The following is a 25194-nucleotide window of genomic DNA, read 5'->3' on the forward strand; positions in this document are numbered from 1 at the left end:
TCCTTCTCCCTTTCTCCCGCCACGGGACCCCCCACCCCCTGATTTTTCCCTGGCACCTACTCCCAGCTTCCAGCCACCCAGGCCCCATCTATTTTTCTGTTTGTTTGTTTGTTTGTTTTGGGTCATACTCAGCAGTGCTCAGGGGTTACACCTGGCTCTGCACTCAGGAATTACTCCTGGTGGTGCTCTGGGGACCATATGGGATGCTGGGAATCAAACCCAGGTTGGTTGTGTGCAAGGCAAACGCCCTACCTGCTATTCTTTTTTTCTTTTTCTTTTTGGGTCACACCCAGCAATGCACAGGAGTTACTCCTGGTTCATGCACTCAGGAATTACTCCTGGCGGTGCTCGGGGGAACCATATGGGATGCTGGGGATCGAACCTAGGTCGGCTGCATGCAAGGCAAACACCCTACGCGCTGTGCTATCGCTCCAGCCCCTCCTACCCACTATTCTATCGCTCCAGCCCCCAGGCCCCATCTTGACACCCATGTCTCAGAAGTAACTCAGTGGCCCTTGGGGTCCCAGGCTGCCCCTCAGAACTTCAGAACATCCGTGGGGTGTGGGAAAAGGGTTTTGCAGAAGAGATAGGCACCCCTCCTCGCCACATGTCTGGCAGTGCCCAGCCATTGCCTGCGGGGTCGGGGGGAGGGGGCGAGTGCCGTGGGTCTTGCCTGCCCCGTCCTCGAATGACACAGTTTTCCCCACACACCCAGGAAAGGAGGAATGTGCGCATCTGGGCTCAGGACTGGCCTGGCAGAGCTCCCGTGGGGAAGTGGGGTGCTGCACTGCAGGAATCCAGCCAAGTGGGGTGGGGGGCTGAGGACTGACACTCGGACCCAGAGTAGGGCTCCAAAAGTGGCAGCCATCCATCATCTTCCGGCACTGGCCCCCCAAGAAGGGCTGAGGCTGCCACCTCTCCCGAGATCTTGCTATGTGAGCCCGGGAACAAAGCAGACCCTCTCTGAGCCCTGATCATGCCTGCATTTAAGGAGCCGACTGCATCGTTGGGCCCAGGGGCTCTTGCCAAGGCCGACCTTCCAGACACACAAGGAATCAATCCATCATCCTCATGGCAGAGGCGGGGGTCTCTGTCCAGATGACCAGGGACCTGAAAGGTCAGTGTGTCCACGGAGACTTCCAGGGCACTGAGCTCCAGGAGGAGCATGGGGTCTGATGTCGGTGTCCTCTGCCCTCCCACAGACGCGGTCACAGCCATCCTACAGGGCTATGGGAGTGGGCAGCGGCCCGTGACAGACGCCAGCGCGGAGTTGCACAGACTTTGTGGCTGTCTGGAGCAGCTGCTACAGGTAGGGTCCCCCTCCGCATGGGCCCAGGGAGTCGGAAGGCCTCCATCCCTCCCTGAGGCCCCCCCTGTTCCACCCCGAGGGTCCAGGGAGTCAGGAGCCCCCACCCCTCCCTGAGGGCTAGGGAGTCAGGGGTCCCCATCCCTCCCCAAGGACCCAGGGAACAGAGAAGAGCTATGGGACAGGCTGAAGTGAGACTGCATGGGTGGGGTTGCCCAGAGCAGCAACTGGGGTGATGGTGCCACCTGCCGCCCCCACTAACACTTCACATGTCCTCGGAGTGCTAGATGAGCTGCCGCCCCCCTTCCCAAGCCACACATTCCCTTCCCGCTTTTTTGATTGGGGGTACATGTGCATTAAAAGGGCGCTCATGTGAGGAGTTGTGTGTGCACGGTCAGTGTGTGTGTGTGGCGGGTGTATGTATGTGTGTGTCTGTGTGTGTGCTGTGCTTCTTTGTGTGATGTCATATGTGTGGTCAGGATGGTTGTCTGTGTGAGGTTGTTGTGTGTGGTATTAGTGTGTATGTGTGTGAGGTGGTGTGTGAAAGGCTAATGTGTGTGTATGAGACTGTGTGTATGTGCAGCGTTCGGTGTATGTGTATAAGGTTGTGTGTGTGTGTTTGCAGTGTTGGGTGTGTATGTATAAGGTTGGTGGGGGGGTCCATCTGAGTCTATGAGTTTGTATGTGTGTATGTGTGCATGCGTGTTGTGTCGGTGTATTTGTGTGTGTGAGGTGGTGTGTGTGTGTGTGTGTGTGTTGAGGGAGGGAGGGAGAGAGAGAGAGAGAGAGAGAGAGAGGGTCTCTGCAAGCCTGCCCCTCATCTGCCGCCTCTCCTGCCAGCTTTCTGAATTCAAACCCAGTACCCAGGACCAGGCTGTGCTCCCCGGCCTTTGCACCTCCTGTGACCTCTGCCTGCTGCGCTCCAGAACCAGAAGTCAGGATGCTCCTTGCTCCTTTGCTGTAGCCCTGGGCTGACGTAATTCCGCCATATCAGTATTTCCCTGGCACCCTGCATCTCCATTTCTTTTGCCATTTCTTTTTCTATAGCTAGGGACTACTCTCAGTTCAGTGCTTAGGAATCCCTCTTGGCAGTGCTCAGGGGACCCCAAAGCTCCAGAGATCGACCCGGACCTCCTGCGTGCAATGCAGGTGCTCCCGCCCACTCAGTCATCTCTCTGGCCCCCGAATCACAATTTCTAAGAAACACGTTCCCCCCCACCACACACACACACACACACACACTTGCGCACACACCCTTTCCCTTGCCTGCCCTCTTCTCCTTTGTTTTCAGTGTGATGGGGAAAGTTAGTGCTGTGTTTTGTTCACTGTTTCTGTGTCTCTCCTCTAGCAAAATCCCATGAGCTTGGTGTGGTCACTGCCAGAGCCCCAGGTCTTAGAACAGGAACCCAGTGGGGGCTTGCGGGGGGAAATGAAGGAGACTCTGACTGCTCAGAGAATCCAGCCACCCGCTCCTGGCCACACAGCCAGGCACGCACAAGTCCCTTCCCAGCTGGTCAGCCGGGGAGAGCTGCCTTTGCCTCTTGCTCCCAGTTTGAGCAGAAAGAGCAGAAGCGCTTCCTGCGGGCCCGGAAGGGTTACTGGGGTTTCCTCTGCACCGCACTGTGGCAGCAGCGGGGAGACACCGAGTCCAGCCACTTCGTCCACTCGCAGGACAAGGTATGAGGGGCGCCGGGGGAGGAGGAGGGTGGTCTCTGCAGAGTCTCACCTGTATCTCCCGGCTCCTGACACCCCACACCCGTGCCCTCTGCAGCTGCAGACCCCGCTGGGGAGGGGCCGTGCCTTCATCCGCTTCTGCTTGGTCCACGGACAGCTGGCTGAGTCCCTGCAGCTCTGCCTGCTGGACCCGGAGCTCACCAGGTGGGGCTGGGGGTCGGCACTGGTTGCTGCCACCTCCAGGGGGCACTCAAGATCCCAAAGCCAGGAAGGAAAGGACATGGCAGAAAGGCAGAGGGGAGGTTAGGACTCTGGAGGCCCATTGGAGAGGGAAGGCGCTCAGAGTGCTCGTCCCTGTTGATGCAGGGAATGGTATGGCCCCCGGAGCCCTCTGCTGTGCTCTTCACTCCAAGAAGACCTCCTGGACTCGCTCTATGCTCTCAACGAGGTGACCTTTGATTTGGACCTGCAGCGAGCTGACCTGGATGAGGCCTGGCCCATGTTCTCCGAGTGAGTGGCTACAGCCTTGTAGATGCAGTGTTGTGGGGACAGTGTGGTGGGTGAAGTGCTGGGGGTACAGTATTGGACTTTTCCATAGCCACCAGTCACAGCTGGCAGCCTAAGCTCTTGGGCACCAGCGGTTGCTTTCTCCCACCCTGCCTCCTTGATCCCCTGGTGCCCCTCCCCCACCTTCTGTTTCCAGCCTTAATCTCATGATGTCCTATAATGCAGAGTGAGTGTGCACAGAATCTATTCCCTCTAAATACTTGAATGGTTGGTATTAGAAGGATAAACGTATGTGGGATGTTGGGAGGGTTGGCTGGTTGGTGGATGGATGTTGGGAGGGAGAGCGGTAAGGTTGGGTAGATGGATGGAGAGACGATGGATGATGCATGGAGAGATAACGGAGAGGTGCATGGATGGATTCATGGATGGATATATGGGTGGGTGGATGATGGAGGGATAGTGGGAGCGTGGATGTATACATGAATGGCTAGATGGATGACAGATGGATGGACAGATGGGTTCTTGGATATATGGATGCATGTGTGCACAAATAAGTGGGTGAATGGGTATGGGGTGGAGGGACGCATGGATGGGTTGAGGGCTGGATGCATGCATGGATGTCTGGGTGGATGGATTGATGTATGGATGATGGGTGGATAGGTAAGTGCATGGGTAAGTGCATGGATGGATGGACTGATGGATGGGTGTGTGGAGGATGGGTAGATAATGATGGGTGGATAGGGGGATGGATGGGTACATGAATGCGTGCACGGACAATTGGGTGGTTGATGGATGGTGGGTTGGGGTGGATAGGTGAATGCATGAAGGATGCATGGAAGTTTAGGTGGATAATGGATGGAGGGATAGATGGATGGATTAATGGATAAGACGATGCATGGATTAGGATGGGAAGGGATAACAGTGTACCGGAAAGATGGGGTGGACTGTATGTGAGGACCCAGACCATTCTGGAGAGAGGCCCAAGTTCCCCTTCAATTTCAGGTCCTGCTACTCCAGTACCAGTCACACCCCGGGAAGAAGACCCAGAAAGATCAGAGAGTCTCCAAAGGAGGTGCTTCTCCCAGCATCACCCTGAGGGGCCCAGGTGGAACAGTATCTGAGACCCTAACCCAACTAGATGACAGACAGGGGTGTAGGGCTGGGAACCGGGGAGCCACAGGACAGGACAGTGGACCTTTATTCCTTAAGCAGTAAAGGCGTGGGGAGGGGAGAGAAGGTGGCCACTGCCGCTGTCTGCAAGAGCCCCTGGGACCGGGGAGGAAGGGAAGCTAGAGAAAGCCACAGGAAACAGGCAGGGAGCCAGCCTACCTCCAGCAGACAGCATGCAAATGTCCCAGGTACACTCGGAACAAGCAAGTCGTCTGATGTCCAGTCCCTGCTGTACCCAAGGACCACAGCAATGAGGCTCCAGCCCTTGGGGCGAGAGGCCTGTCCCGCCTGGTGGGGCCATCATGTGGGTGCATTGTGCATTGAGAAGGGCCAGTCTTCTGGCCGCCTCTTCGGGAGCAGTAGCTCATGACCATCTTGCCTGGCACCCGCTTTCTTTTTTTTCTAATCATTTATTTATTTATTATTTTTTACTTTTTGGGTCACAGCTGGCAATGCACAGGGGTTACTCCTGGCTCTGCATTCAGGAATTATTCCTGGCAGTGCTCGGGGGACCATTTGGGATGCTGGTAATCGAACCTGGGTCGGCCGTGTGCAAGGCAAACACCCTACCCGCTGTTCTATTGCTTCAGCCGCTGGCATCCACTTTCTGGGCCCAGGAACAGGGAGTGTGAGGACTTGGTTCCTGAGCAGAAGGTCTAGCTCTGGAAAGAGCCGGTGATGGAAGGGACCGCTGTGCTGTTAAGTATGATGACACAGTCGTGCCCTGGATAGGAACGCTGAGGCCTTCACACCCTTACTCCCTGTTGTTCTGAGTCACCTTCCCCCATAATCCTACCAGACAGGTATTATCATCCCATCCTTTTTTTTTTTTTTTTTTTTTTTTTTTGCTTTTTGGGTCACACCTGGCGGTGCACAGGGGTTACTCCTGGCTCTGCACTCAGGAATTACCCCTGGCAGTCCTTGGGGAACCATATGGGATGCTGGGAATCGAACCCAGGTTGGCCACATGCAAGGCAAACGCCCTACCCGCTGTGCTATTGCTCCAGCCCCCATCATCCCTTTTTTGCAGGTGAGAAAACCAAAAAGCCAAGGAGTCCAGTTCAAGGCCAAGGATGAGATGAGAGAGGTAGGGAGAAGGGGGTGGGAGTGGAGGTGGACCTGATAGACTCGGGAGACGGGAGACAGAGAGAAAGAGAGAGGGGGGCAGGGACCCAGGGAAGCCAGACAGCCCCTCCTCAGAAAAAAACTCCAACCTGGGGTCACCTGCATCCAGGGGTCACTCTGCAGGCTCCTGGGCCCCGCCCCACCCCAGAACTGATCCAGGAACACCCACAATGAACAGATTCCTTGAATGAGGCCTTTGTTTCCCCTCCACCCTCCCCCTCCCCCAAACCTGCCATCAGACCAGGCTAGTGATGACTTTGGGGGCTTCTCTGCCGCTCTCTCTCAGTTGCATGTGGGGTTCCCAAAAGCGTCCATCCAGCCAGAGGAATCACGGGCTGGTCAGGCGGTCTGGCTGTAAGAGGCCCCCTGGAGACGACTCCTTTCACCCCCAGTGGCATTCCCCAGCCCCCCACAACTCATGCCTCTTGCCCCCATCTTTGGCAAAGCGAAGCAAAGATCCCAGGAGCCTCGGTGCCCCGCAGGAAGCAGACAGGAAGCAGCTTCAGCAAGACTCGGAGAAGGGGTCCCCCCGGAAGGAAGTCTGCCAGGAGGACGACTCAACACCCGGCTGCCTGGGGCTGGACCCGGGAGGCCGGGGGACACTGACAGGGGCCCAAGGAACAGGGGCCAGGCACACAAGTCTTCTGCCCAGCTCAGAGGGTCGGACGGAGACACAGGGGGCTGCTGCCCAGACGCTGCCAGCCCCCAGCCCCAGAGGGACCAGAGAGGATGCCATGTCGGGCGGGGGCAGGCAAGCATGGGACGTACGGAACAGCCCAGGGGAACTGCGGGTCCTTCGAAGCCTGGAAACAAGAGCAGACTCCATCAAAGAGAAGCCACAGGAGCCAGCAGGAGTGGCAGAGGAGATGAGGAAGGAGGAGCCATCTGCAGGGTCAGCTGAGCAGGAGGTGAGGAAAGATGAGGTCACTTCTGCTCACCCCTCACCCTAACTGGCCACAAGAGCAGCCTCCTGAGCCCAGGACCATTAGGTCACAGATCAGTGTCTCCTGTCCCCACCCCCACCCCCACGGGGTTAGCTGTGCGATCTGAGGGGCCTTGGGAGAGCCACGCCTTCTGTGGTTAGCCCCACTCCCCACCACCCCCTATTGCCTCGCACCATCCCTTCCCCCTGGTAGCTGTTGTAGCTATTGTGACTCAGACACTCCTGGTGCTGAGTGGTGCTCCCTGGGAGCCACTGTGGGGCTGACACACTTGCTCAGCAGGGAGGGACACTCCTGACTACAGTGCTCAAACAGCTTTGTCTTCCATATTTGGGAAATAGAGGCAGGGAGGCCTCTCCCAGCAACCCTCAGTCTCAGTGGTGAGGGCCTCCATGGCTCAATACTCAGGTCATGTCAGGAGGTGCTGCTTGGAACCGGCAGTGCTGGGCACCCTGGGGGCCATGTCTGTGGAGGCATGCAGCTGTGGGGAGCAAACTCAGGGCCTCACATGTGCTCTCCAGCCCTTCCGGTTACGTCCCGCCTGGGCTGTGAAAGGCCAGAAACAGGGGCCCAAGGAACAGGGGCCAGGCACACAAGTCTTCTGCCCAGCTCAGAGGGTCGGACGGAGACACAGGGGGCTGCTGCCCAGAGGCTTGCTGCCCAGATGCCACGTTTGGTGGCGGTGGTGTCCTATCCCCAAGCTGGGCCCCAGAGATCACACTGCTGTGGCACTGGGGGCCCCCGAGAGCAGAGCTGGCATTGTATGTGGGGACACAGGGGGCTGAACTCATGCTCTCACTCTTACAAGGCAGGTGCTTTAACTAGTGAGCCGACCCTGGGCCCACCAGGCCCACTTTGCCAGTCACTACCACACCGAACCCCTCCTTCCAGGACTTTGGAGGCAGGACCCACTCTCAGCTCTTGGATAGTGGTGTGACCCTTGACCCCACAAGAGCAGGGGTCCCAACAGGTGACACTGCACAGCTGAGATGTATTCTTGTTACATTCCCCAGGCGTGTGGGACCCCCACAGCCACGCCATCACGTGTCCACAGGTTCTCAGGTGTAGACCGACCCCCGGAAGTGACCCTGTTTGCTTCCAGGCTCGTCCCCAGCTACACGCCACCCCAGGACCAGGTGCTCCCCGCCACTCTGCCCCTTGCCATGAAGGTGGCCCCCAGCTCACCCTGGCTGAGGCCAGATCTCAGCTCCCGGGGCAGTCCCTGGGCTGGGGTCTGAGCTCTCCTTGCCCCTCTCTGTGCCCCAGGACCTCAGGACCCCGGGTCAAGCCCTGGAGCAGCTGCTAGAGGAGAGGGAGGAGCAGCTGAAGGCCCTGCAGGAGCAGCTCAGCAGGTAACTGCAGCCACGCCAGTGGGGGGAGGTTGGGGGGGGGGTGGGAGGGACGGGCAGCGGCCGATGCTCAGTCGGTCCCTGCCAGTGGGCAGGAGAGATGGTCAGTGCCCAGGCTTCATCAGGCCCTGCCAGGTCAGCTTTCTGTGCATCGAGAGGCTGCACTGGGCACCCCTGGGGTAGGCAGAGCCATGGTCCTGCTCCTCGGACCCCGGACTTCCCCGGGAGCCCCTCGGAGAGCCCAGCACCTCCGTGCTCCCTCTTCCTCCTCCCCCTCCTCCCCCTCCTCCTCCTCCTCCTGCTCCCCCTCCTCCTCTTCTTCATCCTCCTCTTCCTTCCCCTCCTCCTCCTCCTCCTCCCCCACCTCTTCCTCCTCCTCTTCCTCCTCCTTCTCCCCATTCACCTTCCCCTTTCTGCTGCCTCTTCTTCGTATTTTGTTTCATCATTTTATTTTGTTTGGGGGCCACACCTGGTGGTGCTCAGGGCTGACTCCTGCCTCTGAGCTCAGGGATCATTCTTGGGGGTGCTAGGGGGACCTGATGGGATGCAGAAGATCACACCTGGGTCAGCTGCATGCAAGGCTAGTGTCCTCCCCACGGTGCCATCCTGCAGCCCCCGCTGTTGCCTCTCCTGAGCCCCCGTCTCATCGCAGCCCCCCTCCAAGCTCCCACGCTGCTCCCCCACTCCCCCTCTCTGGCTCTCACTTCCCCACTCCTCAGGGATCATCTTTAATTGCCTGTTTAATTGAGGGGATGGTGGACCACACCTGCTGGTGCTCAGGGCTTCCTCCTGGCTCTGTGCTCAGAGATCACTTGTGGCAGGGCTCAGGGGACCCTGCAGGGTGCCGGGGATTGGATCTTGTCTGCCGCATGCAAGGTGAGTGCCCTACCCACTGTGCTATCTCTCTGGCCCCCTCTTGATCTGCACAAGCATCCGCAGAGCATCGCCAACCCCTAGGGACTCCCTCAGCCTTCTGAGATGGGTTCTCCAAGAAGCCCACTTTTTTTTTTTTGCTCTTTTTGGGCCATCCCTGGTGATGCTCAGGAGTTACTCCTGGCTCTGCACTCAGGAATCACTCCTGGCAGTGCTGGGAGACCATATGGGATGCCGGGGATCGAACCTGGGTTGGCCATGTAAAAGGAAAACTTGCTCTACCCACTGTACTATCTCTCTGGCCCCCAAAGCCCACTCATGTTTTTTAATTCCCTGCCTCCCCTCGTGCTCATCACTGCTGCCATATCCGGAGGTTGCACCCATGCTGGGCTGTGGGACCACACGACAGACAGCGTTACTCACATACTTGACCGCAGTGCTCGCTGAGGGCTGTTCTCCCTGGCCATGGTGTTCACACACAAGCTCACACTGGGGCTGGGGTGAGGTGCACACATCAGTGGTGTGACTCACACACATTCTGCCTGCGTGCTCATCCAGGCATCACTGCCAAGAGAAACCTCCATTTTTCAGACGAGGAAACTGGGGCTCACAGATGTTGCACTGGTTTCAGGGGCGAGACCCCGAGTCCCAGCCCTGGCCCGGAGCAATGCCAGGTGCCGCCCCCCGAACCCCCCATGAAAATGAGTTGCACCTCGAAAGGTGTTTCTATGGGCTCAGTGCAGGCTTGGAATGCAGGAGTCCCAGGTTCTATCCCCAGCTCTGCATGATCCCCTGAGTACCACCAGGAGCATCAAGCCAGGAATACCCCCCAGCACTGTCAGGTGTAACCTCAAAAGAAATAAACCTCAAAATTAATTTTAAAAGAGATGTGATAGAACAACAGGTAAGGCGTAATTGCCTTGAACGTGGCTGACCTGGGTTCAATCCCTGATGTTCCATAGGGTCCCTTGGGCACTGCCAGAAGTGATTCCTGAGTGCAGAGCCCGGAGTAAGCCCTGAGCATCACCAGGTGGACCCCCCCCCCACACACACCCAAATAAAAGAGATATTCTAGGTCCAGAACAATAGTTCAGCAGGTGAGGCGATTTCATTGCCTGTCGCCCACCCGAGCTTGACCCGGCAGCTCCCTTAACCCACCAGCAGTGATTCCTGAGCAAACAAACAAGACAGGCTGGGATGGTGGGGGTGGGCGGGAAATGGGGTGTAGCTGGGTGGTTCCAGGGACACTGTGTAGCCCCAGGCTGTTCCTTGCGTCTGGGGTAGTCCCAGAGTCAGACCCACTGACCTCTTGTCATTCATCCTTTAGTTACTGCACAAACAGTCGCTGCCCTCGTGGGCAGACCTGATCAGGGAGCAGGGAAATACTCACAGACAAGCCTCCTACCCAGGGCCCACGTCCCTGCCCCCCTGGGGCTCACTCCACACAGGCACTAAGGCTGCCCACAGGAAGGAACAGAGGGATTATCAGAAACAGGAAGTCGGGAGGGGGAAGGGAGGTGCCGGTGACCAGAGAATGTGTCCAGGGAAGGGAAAAGGCAAGGCTTCCGTCAAGAACTGAAAGGTGAGAGAGAGAGAGAGAGAGAGAGAGAAGAGAAGAGGAGAGAGAGAGAGAGAGAGAGAGAGAGAGAGAGAGAGAGAGAGAGACTGAGCTCACACAGCAGACATCTGGGCGTCATCTCCAACACAACATCTCCTGAGCACAGAGTCAGCTGTGATCCCCAGCAGGTGTGACCATTGGATACCAGGTGAAAGAATGTTCTGGCACGGAGCAGCAAGTGCAAAGGCCCTGAGGCAGTAGCGAACTTGGCATGTCCAGAGTACCTGGACATACTTTCGGAGGCTTATGAAGCCCCCAGGGAGTGAAGGAGGGGGAAGGTATAGGAACAAGGGAGGTGGGGGGTCTTGGGACAGACAGCTTATAGAGCCTCTCAGGCCACCCAGAGGACCCCAGCTTTCACTCAGACTGAGACAGGACCCTCTGCAGAGAAGGGGGGCATGACATGAGAGTTTCAGTGTCAAAAATATACATATGGGCTTCTTGGGGTAGCGGGGGTATACCCCACTGTACTCGGGGCTTACTCCCTGGTTCTGCCCTCAGGGTTTACTCCTATTGAGGTTCAGGGGTGTCAGGAATCGAACCCAGGTCAGCCACATACAAAGCAAGTGTCCTAGCCCCTCACCTTTTGGGGGGAGTGTGGGGAGAGGTAATTCCACTTGACGATGCTCAGGACTTACTCTCTGCTCTGCACTCAGGAATCATTCCTGGCAGGGTTCGGGGACCCTATGAGATGAACCCAGGTCAGCAATGTGTAAGGCAAGCACGCCCCCCGAGCACCCCCCATACACACATACCTTTTTTAAAAACAACTCTGATTTTCCGTATATAGCCAGGGTTGGGCCCCCCAACCACACCTGCCATCCATTTTCAAACACTGTCAGCTTCAGGAAGAGCCCACACTCCGCGTCATGCCCCTGCCTACCCCACCGGCCCCAGGCAGCCGGCAGTCTTTGTCCTGGAGGTTTGCCCAACACTGAGTCATGGCCATGGGCCAAGGCTCCAACACCCACTAGTCTGGGGGAGCCGGGGAGGAAGTGGGGAGATGGAAGAGTGCCAGGGTGACCACAGAGGGGGAGGAGAAGGGGCTGGGTCCTGGAGAAGCTGGCAGGGAATCCCCGAAGGATTGGCGATGAGGTCTCCAAGACAGATAGAAGGCAAGGATGACACTCTCCGCTCTGAGCATGCAGAATGCCCCCTCAAGTGTCTGCGGGGAGTTCAGGGGGTGCAGGGCTGAGCCCACTTCATAAGGGGCTAGGCTCTTGCTGGACACCAGGGGGAGCCACAGACTGGGGAGTTGAAGGCAGAGTTGGGAAGAGAGAGCTGGGAGTCTCTAGGGGGAGTCTCTGGGGTAGGAGGGAGTGCATTTCCCACCTGTCAGGACATCCCTCCCGCTGGGCAGGAGATGGTTCCCTCCTGGCCGGCAGCCTATGGAAATGGAACTACCTCCAAAGGAACAGCTGTGGGGCCGGAGTGATAGCACAGTGAGTAGGGCGTTTGCGCCTTGCATGCGGCCGACCCGGGTTCGATCCCCGGCATCCCATATGGTCCCCCAAGCATTGCCAGGGGTAATTCCTGAGTGCAGAGCCAGGAGTGACCCCTAAACATCGCTGGGTGTGACGCCAAAAAAAAAAAAAAGGAACAGCTGTGATAGCTATTTCGAACCTGGGGGACCCCACAAACAATGTCAGGTGAGAATCATCTAAATGCAAAGTCAAGGGCTGCCTCTCCAGAGACTCAAGAGCTGGGTGGAAATCCCAGTCCTGGGAGATCTAAGCCCCCTCCCCCTCAGGCTTTACACAGCTGGTCAGGACCATGGATGGCCAAAGAATCGGGCGGGGCACAAGAGAGGTAGTGCAGCCACCAGGCAAGGTCACCTTGCAAGGCCACCAGGCTCACCTTGCTTGTAGCCAAACCAGTTCCATGCCCTGCGGCACCACATATGGTCCCCCAGGCCCCACCAGGAGGGACCCTGAGCACAGAGCCAGGAGTCAGCCCTGAGCACAGCCATGTGGAGTGGGCGGAGCTGGAGCTCATCCCCCAAACCACGTTGTTCCCCCCCCCCCCCCAGCACTGCCTGGAGCAGCCCTAGAGCACAGAGCCAGGAGGGGCCCCTAAACATCTACGTGGGTGGCTCGCTCCCAAAAACATCTAAGACTGGCACGTGCAAGGGTCTGGAGAGGAGTGTCCCAGACAGGGGATCCTGCAAGACCAAGATCTGGAAGAGGGGAGTCAGCGTGCAAGGAGAGGGTGCAGGAGGCTAAAGGCACGCTTGAGCGGCTTGCCCTGCACACAGCTGATCCAGTTTCTACACTGTATCACTAGTTTCCAGAGCCTGAGCCAGGGCTGAGTACTGAGCACAGCTGGGTGTGGCCCATGCCTCCTCCCATACACACACACACACACACACACACACACACACACACACACACACACACACGCTAACTGAACCCAGCAGTCTTGAAGCCGAAGTAGGGAGCCACTCAGTACCCACTTTCTACCCTTGTCCTTCTGGGGCTTAGGGAATCCAGCCCACCTTCCCTCTTTCAGGCTCAGCTGGCTCAGTCCTGGCCAGCCCACGTGCTCCATGAGACTCTCTTTCTGAGCACAGACATCTTCTGTGTCATCTGCGTTGGAGCAAAGAGCAAAGGTGGGGATGGGAGGAGAGGAAGAACCACCCCCAGCCCCACCCCACCCCAAATCAGGCAAATCTCCCTTCTCACACCGGCCAGAAGGTGGCAGCATTGAGTTCCCTTGAAACTGACCAGGGGCCACCCACCCGCGCTCCCTACACTCAAAATCACTCTGGGCCAGGGGTCAGTGGGAAGGAAGGTGGGGTGGCCAGAGTGTTTAGAGCAGGGCCTGCTGTGCCAGACCCAGCCGTGAGACCAGAGTGTAGCCCCCTCTCTGAAGTACTCTGTCCTGCGAAGTAATCTCCAGACCAAACTGACAACCATCAGGGGACTCAGACTGGGTCCATCCATCCGTGTGCCCCCTTGGGCAGTGCCAGCTGGAAATACCGCTGTTGGCGTGGGACAGATAGCACAGTGGGGAGGGCACTAGCCTTGTAGGCGGCTGACCCAAAGTCCCCGCCAGCATTGCATATGGTCCCCTGAGCACAGCCAGGAGTAATCCCAGAGCACTGAGCCAGGAATCAGCACCGCCAGGAGTGGCCCAACAACAAAGAAAAGACCTGTGCTAGCATCCTTAGCATCCTTCACTGGGGCCAGGAGACAGCACAGCATCTGAGTCATGCGCCTAGCAAGATCATTCGCTTCCCAGTACTCCAGGGTGCCCTGAGCACCGCAGGGGGCAGGGGGCGGGTGAGTCCAGTACAGCAAGAACAACACGGAGGGTGCCTGTCTTGCATGCAGCTGATGCCGGTTCTGCACTAGTTTCCTGAGCCATGAGCCAGGGCTGAGCCCTGAGCACAGCAGAGTGTGCCCCAAGGCTCTTCCCCCCACAACCCCAAAATACTAATCGATCAATCCCAGCTGCAGGAGGCCCCTGGCACCACCAGATGGCCCAAGTACCCAAGATGTTTCAGGGGCTGAGCCCCTCCTCCTCCTCCGGCCCTGGTGCTGAATCCCCAGACCCAAGAATCACTGGTAGGGCACCCGGACCACTGAACCTGAGAAGCACCCCCCACCACACACACACAAAACAGGACTGTCAACATAACGGTGAAGTTCAAGCCCACTTCTCCTGGGCCCCTGAGCGGCATATAAGCTGCCCTCCATCCTCTAGCAAACTGCTCTCTCCAACCTGCATCCCTGGGCACGGGGGCCCTGCCTAGTGCTAGCTTGTCTTTCTCTTCAGCTCAGCTTCGGCATCACCAGGGATGAGACACTGTCCCCTCTCTCGAGTCTTGGTCAGAGCCTGTCGGCCTGCCAGGCACTGAGCTTCACTTTTATTTTATTTTATTTTTTTTGCTTTTTGGGTCACACCCGGCAATGCACAGGGGTTACTCCTGGTTCATGCACTCAGGAATTACTCCTGGCAGTGCTCAGGGGACCATATGGGATGTTGGAAATCGAACCCAGGTCGGCCGCGTGCAAGACAAACAAACGCCCTACCCGCTGTGCTATTGCTCCAGCCCCTTCACTATTTTTTTAATATAGGAGTACAACTATTTATTCAGCCATTGATTAAGCTGATTGAATTGGGCATGAACTCCACATTACTTTTTAAAAAAAATTTTTAAAATTGGATATCCATGAGATAGACCATTTCAAAGCTGTTCATAATTGGGTTTCAGTCATACAATGACCCAGCACCCATCCCTCCACCAGTGCACATTTTCCATCACCCATGTCCCCTTATTTCCCCACCACGATCCCCCAACACCCCCTACCCAGCCTCCCTCTGTGAGAAGCACTTTCCTTCTCTCTCTCTCTCTCTCTCTCTCTCTCTCTCTCTCTCTCTCTCTCTCTCTCTCTCTCTCTCCCTCTCTCTCTCCTTTTCCTTTTGTGCATTATGGTTTTTGCAATACAGGTGCTAAGAGGTCATGGTGTTTGTTCAGAGCATTCAGTATTTTTATCGGGACGGTAAAAAAAAAAAGGGTGGAGTAAGTATGAGCTTCACTAGTTTATCTGCCCAGCCCCGGATCAATCAGACCATCTGTAAACACCAGCAGCATCCCGGGGTCCATGGCGGAGGAGGTGTTCTCTCCACTGGAAATAGCCAGGACACACGCGTGTGGATGCTTTGTCAGTATCCCCTCCCATCTGTCCAGAGTGGTCCCATGCGGAGGCCCTGGGGTCACTGAGCAGCATCTAAGGGAGGAGGAGGCTGCAGCCCGTGCTTGTAGGAGATGCCAGCAGGCCCGCCCCCCTCCCCCCTGCCCCGGCACAAGGAGGGCTCTGTCTGCAGGCCACCGCAGGGACTGGCCGCTCTGGAATTTCAGTGGCTCTCTGTTGTCACTTTGATTTCACGGCCCACCCAGCTCCCCTCCCCTGTGGCCGCTTTCAAAGTTCTGAATCCTTTTGTCAGACTCTTCCCCTCAAACATGCGCCACCAACCGCAAGGTCACGCTCCAAGGTCAGGGGACACCCACACCCAGGCGCCACCCCCCCTGAGCTGTTCCTTCTTGATTCTAGTCCATTTCTTGGAACCTTCTAGAAGCCCTCTCAAGACAAACACATACACACACACCCGCTCCAAGAAAAGGCAAGAGGTAAGCAGGTTCCAGGCCCCAAATAGACATTTTATATCATCATACTTTTTAATATCATTGTTCTCATGGAAAAGACAATGGAAAATAAATTTTCCTTTTTTTTTTTTTTCTTTTTGGGTAGCTTGCCGGGCTTTCCAAGAGGGGTGGAGGAATTGAACCTGGGTTGGCCATCTTGCCCACACAGCAAAGCCTAGCAAGCTCCCCACGACGTATTCAATATGCCAAAAACAGTAACAACAAGTCTCACAATTTGTTGAGAGACGTTACTGGTGCCTGCTCGAGCAAATCTATAAACAACGGGAGGACAGTGCTACAGGGCTACAGTGCTTTTTGGGTCACACCCAACGATGCTCAGAAGTTACTCCTGGCTCTGCACTCAGGAATTACTCCTGGCAGTGCTCAGAGGACCATATGGGATGCTGGGAATTGAACCCAGGTTGGCCGCATGCAAGGCAAACACCCTACATGCTGTACTATCGCTCCAGTCCCCAGTTTTCAAAATATTTTAAAGGCCCCCTCACCCTTAATCACCCCAAGACTGAAACTCTTACCTTCTTCTCTCCAAGCATGATCATTTGCTGACCCCGCTCCTCCCCTTCCCTGCCCTGGCCCCTTCCCCTACCCCCCCTGCCCCTGGTGCTGGATGGGGAAAGTGCCTCACAACAAAGTGATGCTTAGAAAGCAAAACTGTGAGTGAGCGTGTGGGTGGGTGTAATGGAAACCGGGCCTCACCCGCTCTGCGAGGGTCTGTTTTCACACCTCTGAACTCAGTGAGAATCAGTGTGGAGGCATCAGGCTATACACGGTGCTCTTTGGAACGTAGTATAGTATGGAGGGGGGGCGTGGTATGTAACTGCGTGTAGTATGTGTGTGATGTGGTGTGAGTGGGTTGTGTGTGTGAGGTGTGGGGTGGGTGGGATGTGTTTTGAGGAGGTATTATGAGTGTAGAGTGTGCTGTGACTGGCATGCACTATAAGTATGCTATGTGGGTGTAGTTTAAGGGGTGTAGGGTGGGATGTGGGCTGGAGCGATAGCACAGTGGTAGGGTGTTTGCCTTGCGTGCAGCCAACCCGGTAGAGCCGGGTTTTATTCCTCCACCTCTCTCAGAGAGCCCGGCAAGCTACCGAGAGTATTTCGTCTGCACGGCAAAGCCTGGCAAGCTACCCATGATGTATTGGTTTTGCCAAGCACAGTAACAACAAGTCCCAAAATGGAGACGTTACTGGGCCCACTCAAGGAAATCAATGAACAACTGGAGGACGGTGACAGTGACAGTTACAGGGTGGCGTGTGAGTGTGGGGTGATTTGTATTGTGACTGTGTGGTGTGCAGGTGTAGATTAGGTGTTGGTGTAGTGCAAGTGTGGGGTATGTGGGTCTGTGTGGTGGTGTGAGCGTGGAGGTGGCGTGCATTGTGAGTGTGAGATGCAGGGGTATGTGTTTGTGTGTGTGTGTGGTGGTGTGAGTGTGGAGGTGGCAGGGGTGTGGGGTGTGTAATGTATGTGGGTGTGTGGGGTGTAGGTGTGTGGGTGAGTAGAGTGTGTGTGTGGATGCATATCCTTTGGTGACAAGAGGCAGCACCGAAGCACCCCAATGCTGCCCCGTCCCCGGCTGTGTGTCGGCCCCTCCAGGCACCCTTCTATGCAGGTGCCGGGAGGAGAAGGCCCAGCTGCAAGCCCAGCTGGGGCAGGTGCGCCTGGAGGCCGAGAGGAGGGTCGCCATGTCCGAGGAGGAGCTGGGCCGACAGCGGGACCTGGTGCTCGCCATGAAGAGGCGGGTCCTGGAGCTGATTCAGTAAGGACGGGGACAGTGGCTGGCTGGCGGCAGGGGCGCTGGGACTGGATGAGAGACTGGGAAGGGACTTCTACTCTGCTCAGCACTCCCAGCATGCTTGGACTTGCAAATGCAGTAACTTCTTCCCTTTTATTTATTTATTTGTTTGGGGTGGGAGTGGGGTCACACCCACTGATGCTCAAGGGTCACTCCTGACTCTGAGCTCAGGAATTACTCCTGCAGTGCTCAGGAGACCCTATGAGATGCGGGGGATCGAACCCGGGTCAGGCACATGTGAGGCAAGCACCCTCCCCACTGTGCAATCTCTCCAGCCCCAACTCCTTTCTTTCTTTTAGTCACCCTTGTTATCCCATTTAACAGATGAAGCGAATTAGGCCAGAGAGACCGACTTAATACCAAGGACATTAATCGTGTTCCCTGGCTGAGGTTAGGAGAAGGGAATGAGAAGGAACAGGAAGAAGAAAGAGGAGACTGAGATACTTAACTTGCATGTGGCAGATCCCAGCTTGATTCCTAGTATCATCTATGGTCCCACAAGTGCGTGCCACCAGGAGTGACTCCTGAGTACAAAGTCAGGAGTAAGGCCTCAATACCTGGGGTGGGGAGGAGGAAGAGAGAAGGAGGGTGTGGAGAGAGAAAGAGAGAGAGAAGGAGAAGGGGAGAGAGAGAGGGAGAGGGGAAAAAAGAGGGAGAGGAGAGAGGGAGAGGGAGGGAGGGAGGAATAGAGGGAGGGAGAGGAAGGAAGGAAGGAAGGAAGGAAGGAAGGAAGGAAGGAAGGAAGGAAGGATTGCTAGTGGTCACCTAGGAATAATCCTCAGAAAATCCATATCATATTAAAAATGAGAAAAAGGAGGAATCAATTTGGACAGAACAAAGAATTTAAGAAATAGTTTTCTCTAAGGAACTGCCAACTGGGAGGAAGGGAAACGCCCAAAACAACTACAGCTCTCACACAGGATATTTAGGGTAGCTTGGAAAATAGCAATATGTACTATATATAGGTCGCCTATATGTACTTATATGACAGTGAAAATATGTATCTTGCATATAAGGCATTTATAAAATAGTAAAGGTCATATATATGATTGTTAAATAAAAATAGAAGATTGAATAAAGAAGAAAATATATACTCCCCAAATTTTAGGAGTAGGGTTCACCGTAGTTCTGGGTATTTTTTGACAGCAAGGAGAGGAGGGAGGGGGGCTGCTTCACACCCAGCAGTGCTCAGGGGCTCCCCCCAGAGAATCCATTGCAGTGTTGCTCTCCCCAGAGCCTGTAAGGGCCCACATGGGACCAGGGATCGATCCCCGGTCTCCTGCATAAGAAACATACTCTGGCCCCTTGAGCTCTCTCCAAACCCCATCCTGGGCTGGAGTGATAGCACAGCGGGTAGGGTGTTTGCCTTGTACGCGGCCAACCCAGGTTGGATTCCCAGCATCCCATATGGTCGCCTGAGCACCTCCAGGAGGAATTCCTGAGTGCAGAGCCAGGAGTAACCCCTGAGCATTGCTGGGTATGACTCAAAAAGAAAAAAAAAAATCCATCCTGAGCATTTAGACAACAAGATCATAAAAGGAAATACAGACCCAAAGACAGGACAGCCGGGAGGATGTTTGCCTTGCACACAGCCAGCCTGGGTTCAATCCCTGGCACCCCATATAGTCCCCTGAGCCCGCCAGGAGTCCTACCTGAGCACATAGGGAGCCTGGTCACAACCATGTGTAGCCCACCACCCCCACCCCCCAAAAGAATAAGAAAACAGAAAACCAAAAATAAGAAAAAAGAAAAGAAATACATAAAGTTGCCTAAATGTGGCTGTCCATTCAGAGGAATATGCTGGCACTTCTCCTTCCCACCTGCCTTTTTTTATTGTTTGTTTGTTTTTTCCTTTTTGAGTCACACCCAGCGATGCGCAAGGGTAACTCCTGGCTCTGCACTCGGGAATCACTCTGGCGGTGTTCAGGGGACCATATGGGATGCTGGGAATCCAACCTGGGTCGGCTACGTGCAAGGCAAACGCCCTACCTGTTGTGCTATTGCTCCAGCCCGCCATCTGCCTTTCCCCCCAGCACATGAGATTGGCTTCCAAGTCATGGGGATGACCCTCCTGGCCCTTATCTCTACCATCCTTATGACCCCCCTTTCTTAAACACAAAAGAGGAAGCAAGGATCCCTCCGTGTTTGAGGAGAGTCTACAGCATGAGGAGAGACACTAAGATAAGCAAACACCAGCCACCAAGAAATCTGTTTCTCATGAAACACAGTTCTAAGAAAAGCCACCTTCCAAAGAGGAGACAACATACTTGGAAATCAGAACTAGGATTCCTAGGTGGCGTCTGGGCGAGGGGGTGGGTGGCTCAGCTCAGCTCAGCACAGGTTTCTCGATTGTGGGAGGTCCTGACTTCCCTGCCTAGCAACTCAATAGAGAAATTCATGTAGGGCCAGAGTGATAACACAGCAGGTAGGGCGTTTGCCTTGCACGCGGCCGATCCAGGTCCGATCCCCGGCATCCCATATGGTCCCCCAAGCACCACCAGGAATAATTCCTGAGTGCAGAGCCAGGAGTAACCCCTGAGCATCGCTGGGTGTGACCCAAAGGTAAAGGTAAAGGTAAAGGCCCTCCCGTTGATCGTCGATTTGCTCGAGCGGGCCCAGTAACGTCTCCATTGGAGACTTTGTTGTTACTGTGTTTGGCATATCGAATACTCTCGGTAGCTTGCCGGGCTCTCCGAGAGGGGCGGAGGAATCGAACTCGGGTCGGCCATGTTGGCCACTTGTAAGGCGAACGCCCTACCGCTGTGCTATCACTCCAGCCCCCAAAAAGGAAAAAAAAAAAAAAAAGAAATTCATGTAAAATATTGGTAGGAAGAGGATAGTTGGGGCCGTGTTATAATTCACTAGAGTTGAAAAAGAAAGATGGGCTAGCCACTCAAAAACTAGAATAGGGAATACAAAGGGATGAAGATGTGAGAGAAATTAGACAAAAAGAATCAATCCAGGGGCTGGTGAGACAGTTCGGCAGGCAAGGTGCTTGCTTGGCACACAGCTGACCTGGGTTTCATCCCCGGCACCCAAAATGGTCTCACGAGCACCAAAGGAGTGATAGAACCAGGAGTAAGTTGCTTTTTTCTTTTTGGGTCACACCCAGCGATGCACAAGGGTTACTCCTGGCTCTGCACTCAGGAATTACCCCTGGCGGTGCTCGGGGAACCATATGGGATACTGGGAATTGAACCCGGGTTGGCCGCGTGCCAGGCGGCAAATGCCCTACCCGCTGTGCTATTGCTCCAGCCCACCAGAAGTAAGTCTTGAACACTTCCAGGTGTGGCCCAACACCCCACCCCACAAAAAAAGAATCAGATCAGGAGCTGGGGATCTAGTTCAGGGGTACAATGCTTGCTTGTGTGAGCCACTGGGTTTGATGCCCAGAAACATACACACAGATATCAATCCAGGGTATGCAGCCCTAAATTCAGTCTCCAGCCCCTTGTAGCCACAAAGCACATGGGGCGTGACCCCAGTGGTTCCACCCTCACCCCACAGCTGGGCCTGAATCCATTGCCTTCCCTGGCCCAAATTTGGAACCATCTGGCCCTGTTGACTGAACATTTGCAGGAGTGGTCCCCAAGCCCCCTGAGGGTAGATCAGGAGCCTCCCCCAGCAAAATAATAATAATAATAATAATAATAATACCAAGTGATAGTACAGCAGAGAGAGTACTTGCCACGCACATGTCCGGCCCAAGTTTTTTCCCTGGCATATAATTTCCTGAGCCAGTCAGGAGTAAGCCCTGAGCACCATCAGGTGTGGAACCCAAACAAAAAATGAAATTTAAGAGTTCTGATTTTCTATAATTACTTGAGGTTCCAAAAAATTTTTTTTTCTTTTTCTTGGGGCCTGAGTACAGTGAATAGGGTACTTGCCTTGCATGTGACCACCCCAGGTCCAGTCCTAAGCACCACATATAGTCTACCAGGAGAGATCACTGGGCACAGAGATGCCCTGAGCATCACAACTTACGCCCCCTGCCAACAAATAAATAAAAGTTTTCTTAATAAGAGAATGAAATGAAGATTATGAGACAAAAAATATGACTTCCTAACTCTGGTAGATAGACCTTCAGATTCAAGGATGTCATGAGCGAACGCTTCAAAAAAAAAAAAAACATAGACATTTCATTGCAGATACTTCATTACAACATTTCACAAAACCAGCAATAAGCAAATTATCATGGTCTGCATGTGGGAAGTCGGGGTGGAAGCCCCAGCACCACATGGTCCCCCAACCATTTCCAGGGACAAACCCAGAGCATGGAGCTGGCAGTAGCCCCCAAGCAATGCTGGACGTGGTCCAGAGCAAAAATAAAAAGTATAAGCAGATTATCCAAAAATATTGGTCACTTATAAAAGAAGCAGGAGAGATCACAGTGATAGTACAGCGGGTAGGGCATTTGCCTTGCACATGGCCAACCTGGGTTCAATCCCCGGCATCCCACATGGTCCCCTGAGCACTGGCCAGGAGTGATTCCTGAGTGCAGAACCAGGAGTAACCCCTGAGCATCACCAGGTGTGACCCAAAAAGCCTAAACAAACAAATAAATAATAAAAGGAGCAGGAGGCAAGACCTAAGAATCTGGGTGTAGGGTTGGAGAGATAGCAGAGAAGCTAAGGTACTAGCCCTGTGTGCCCACCTTGCGTGCTGCTAACCCCATTTTGGATCTCCCACTTCACATCTAGTCCCCCAGAGCACCATCAGGGGCCATGCCCGAGCACAGAGCCAGAGGCAGGAATGGCCCTTAGAGCACACCACCAACACCCACTCCCCCCAACGCCAACCCGATGTGGCCCCAAAACAAAGATAAGCATTACGGTGGTGTAACATGTCCAGGTTCTGAGAAAAGCTGCCTGGTGCCCTTCATCATCTGACAAGTGATGAAACGTGCATGGAGAAGACGCAGGAAAGACAGTCTCAAGGGCATTTCCTCCCAGGGGCCCCTTCTAGGAAGCCGATAAAGGACATGTTCCAGGAAGCAAGCCAAGAAAGATGATGTGGGATTGGGGAAAGAGTTGTCTGAGCAGGGAAGGAGTCGAGTTACTGCGGGGGCTGCCCTCTGAGAAACAGGTGGTCTGGGCTGGAGAAGTCCAGAGGGTCTGGGGGATGTCTTGAGGAGAAGAATCAGTAGAATATCCACTCCAGTGAAGATCTGGGCAGAATATGGGTACATTTTTTTTTTAAGTTTTGTTGTTGTTGTTTTGTTGTTGTGTTTTGTTGTTGTTGTTTTGCTTTTGGGGTCACATTCAGTGATGCTCAGGGGTTACTCCTGGCTCTGCACTCAGGAATTTCTTCTGATGGTGCTTGGGGGACCATATGGGATGCCGGGGATCGAACCCAGGTCGGCCGCGTGCGAGGCAAACACCCTACCCGCTGTACTATCACTCTGGCCCCTAAACGTTTTATTTTTAAGTTTTATTCGATATGCCAAACACAGTAACAACAAGTCTCAAAATGGAGACGTTACTGGGCCTGCTCGAGCAAATCAACGAACAACGGGAGGACAGTGTATTTATTTTGGGGTTTGGGGCCACACCTAGTGATGCTCAGGGATGACTCCTGGCTCTGTGCTCAGGGATCACTTCTGGCAGGGCTCAGGGGACCAGGTAGGATGCCAGGAATCAAGTCCTTCCAACTTCCTTCTTGGTCAACTAAGTCAGCAATTCAATGCCAGAGACCAAGGATGCGAAGCGTTCAGGCCCTGCTGTGCTGGGGGACCCGCCCCTACCCACCCCCAGTGCCCGGGCACCTCCAGCTCTGTGCCTGGCAGTGCTCAGGGGACTATGTGGTAGCAGGGATCCAACCCTTTTCTGAGCGTGCTCCCTGAGCACTGTTCCACTCTGGTTTGACAGAGGTTGATAAATAAGGGACAATGAGGACCTGAAGTCCCCTCTGACTTCCCACCTTCCATGTGTGTGACTGTACACACATGTGTCTCCCTGTCCCTCGCTCGGGCCCCGTGTCCCTTTCTCTGTTGGTCTGTCCACCTGTCCGTCCCTCTCTGCCTGTGTCCCTGTCCCTGCTTGCCTCTCCCTGGGTCCTCCCCCTCACTGTTCCTCTCTCTCCTGACTCCTCCGTGCATGTCCCTCTGCCCCGCCAGAGAGAAGGACTCACAGTGGCAGAAGGCCCAGCAGCTCACCCCCATCACCCCCGGCCGCTGTGTGGGCTGCAGCAAGGTCTTCGGCCGGCTGTCCCGGCGCTACCCCTGCAGGTAACAGGGCTTCCCTCCTTCCTGAGAATGGTGGGACTTGGGCACAAGGCCAAAGATCCCTTAGGGCCTATCCCTCCCTTGGGCTGAGCTGATGTTCCGGAACCCGCGCACTCAAAGGCCAATGACTCTGATACGGGGTTACATAGGGCTGGTTGGGAAGTTAGAAGGTTGGAGATTGCAGGCTGGAGAGATAATACAAGGGAAAGGAGTTGACTTTGCATGTGGCTGAGCTTGGATCCAGCCCAAGTAGGGCTCCCCCAAGCACCACCAGGGATGCTCCCCTGTCCCCCAAGGAAAACAAGCAATTTTGAGGTCTGGGCTGAGCAGGGAGTTCTGTCTGAGTCAATGGCTCCTCTTAGAGGGTGATGCCTGTTTCCTGTGACCTGCTGGGACAACCCTCCCTCCCCAGGGCCTGTGGGGGCCCTTGAGGGGTTCCACAGAGGCTGCTCCTGACCCTTCGGCCAGCGGGAGAGGAGTTCTTGAGTGTGAAGAAACCCAGGAATGTTCCCTTGTTTTCTCTCTCCCTGGCTCAACATTCAACCCTCAGACCAGGTGAACGTTTTAGGGTTGAGGGAGACAGGGCGAAGACCCCGGGGCTGGGGTGGTGAGAGGTTCTAAAGAGTGTTAGTCTCCACCATGGGGTCTCAAATATCTGCTGCTCACCTCCACAGAGATGAGGAGAGCAGAGGGCAGGAGCAGCACCCTGGAAGATGGGCTCGGTGATGGAAATTTCTAGAATAGTCTGGGGAGTGGGAGGTAGGGGTTACAGATTCCCAAATAGGCAGGAAGCTGCTCCCCTCAACTTTCTAGGGCACAAAAAAAGCACCAGAACAGGGAAAGAGAGCCTTAGGGAGAAATTACCATTTGGAACCAGAGAACTTAAGGGCAGTCATTGCATGGAAGCTTCCAGAAACTCTCCAGGGTGGGGGCAGAGAGATAGCTCAGGAATTAAGACCTTGCATACAGTCAATTCCGATTTTATCTTTGACACTGTATCACTGTCACTGTTCCTGTTCTCCCATTGTTCACTGATTTGCTCCAGCGGGCCCAGTAATGTCTCCATTGTGAGACTTGTTACTGTGTTTGGCATACCGAATACATCACAGGGAGCTTGCCATGCTTTGCCGTGCGGGTCCAAAAATATATAAAATTCATAGATTAAATATAAAGGAAGCATGGAAGCATGGAGCATCTAACCAGAGTGGTGGCCATGGCATGAGAGACAGACATGGAAGCAGAGGGCCCCGGGGGCCCCTTTCAGACCAAGGTCTTGGGGCTGAGATGAGAGGAGAGGGTTGGTGGGGAAGCACCCCAGGTCCTAACACCCGTGTGATCCCCAGGCTGTGTGGAGGCCTGGTGTGTCACGCCTGCTCCGTGAATTACAAGAAGCATGCCTGTCACTGCCCGCGCTGCGCCCAGAATGGGGACACCTCAGTCTCCTGA

At 55.0% G+C, this 25194-nt stretch overlaps 1 protein-coding gene across 1 annotated transcript; it reads left to right on the forward strand.

Moving 5' to 3' along the window:
* The first annotated feature begins 1071 nt into the window (after positions 1-1071).
* Positions 1072-25194, forward strand: RUFY4 (RUN and FYVE domain containing 4). The gene is made up of 10 exons (XM_056111982.1): positions 1072-1117; positions 1203-1309; positions 2858-2983; positions 3078-3184; positions 3347-3490; positions 4490-4559; positions 7990-8075; positions 17343-17489; positions 23641-23751; positions 25092-25194. Exons 1-10 carry the CDS (start codon positions 1072-1074, stop codon positions 25192-25194), a joined length of 1047 nt encoding a protein of 348 aa, XP_055967957.1.

The sequence above is a fragment of the Sorex fumeus genome, unplaced genomic scaffold (genome assembly GCF_029834395.1).
Source record: "Sorex fumeus unplaced genomic scaffold, SorFum_2.1 ptg000014l, whole genome shotgun sequence".
Classification (NCBI taxonomy): domain Eukaryota; kingdom Metazoa; phylum Chordata; class Mammalia; order Eulipotyphla; family Soricidae; genus Sorex; species Sorex fumeus.

Coding starts and splice junctions, on each gene's coding strand:
- RUFY4 (XM_056111982.1), top strand. CDS start 1,072: ATGGCAGAGGCGGGGGTCTCTGTCCAGATGACCAGGGACCTGAAAG. Junction 3,491..4,489: donor GCCTGGCCCATGTTCTCCGA/GTGAGTGGCTAC, acceptor CTTCAATTTCAG/GTCCTGCTACTCCAGTACCA. Junction 17,490..23,640: donor CGGGTCCTGGAGCTGATTCA/GTAAGGACGGGG, acceptor CTGCCCCGCCAG/AGAGAAGGACTCACAGTGGC.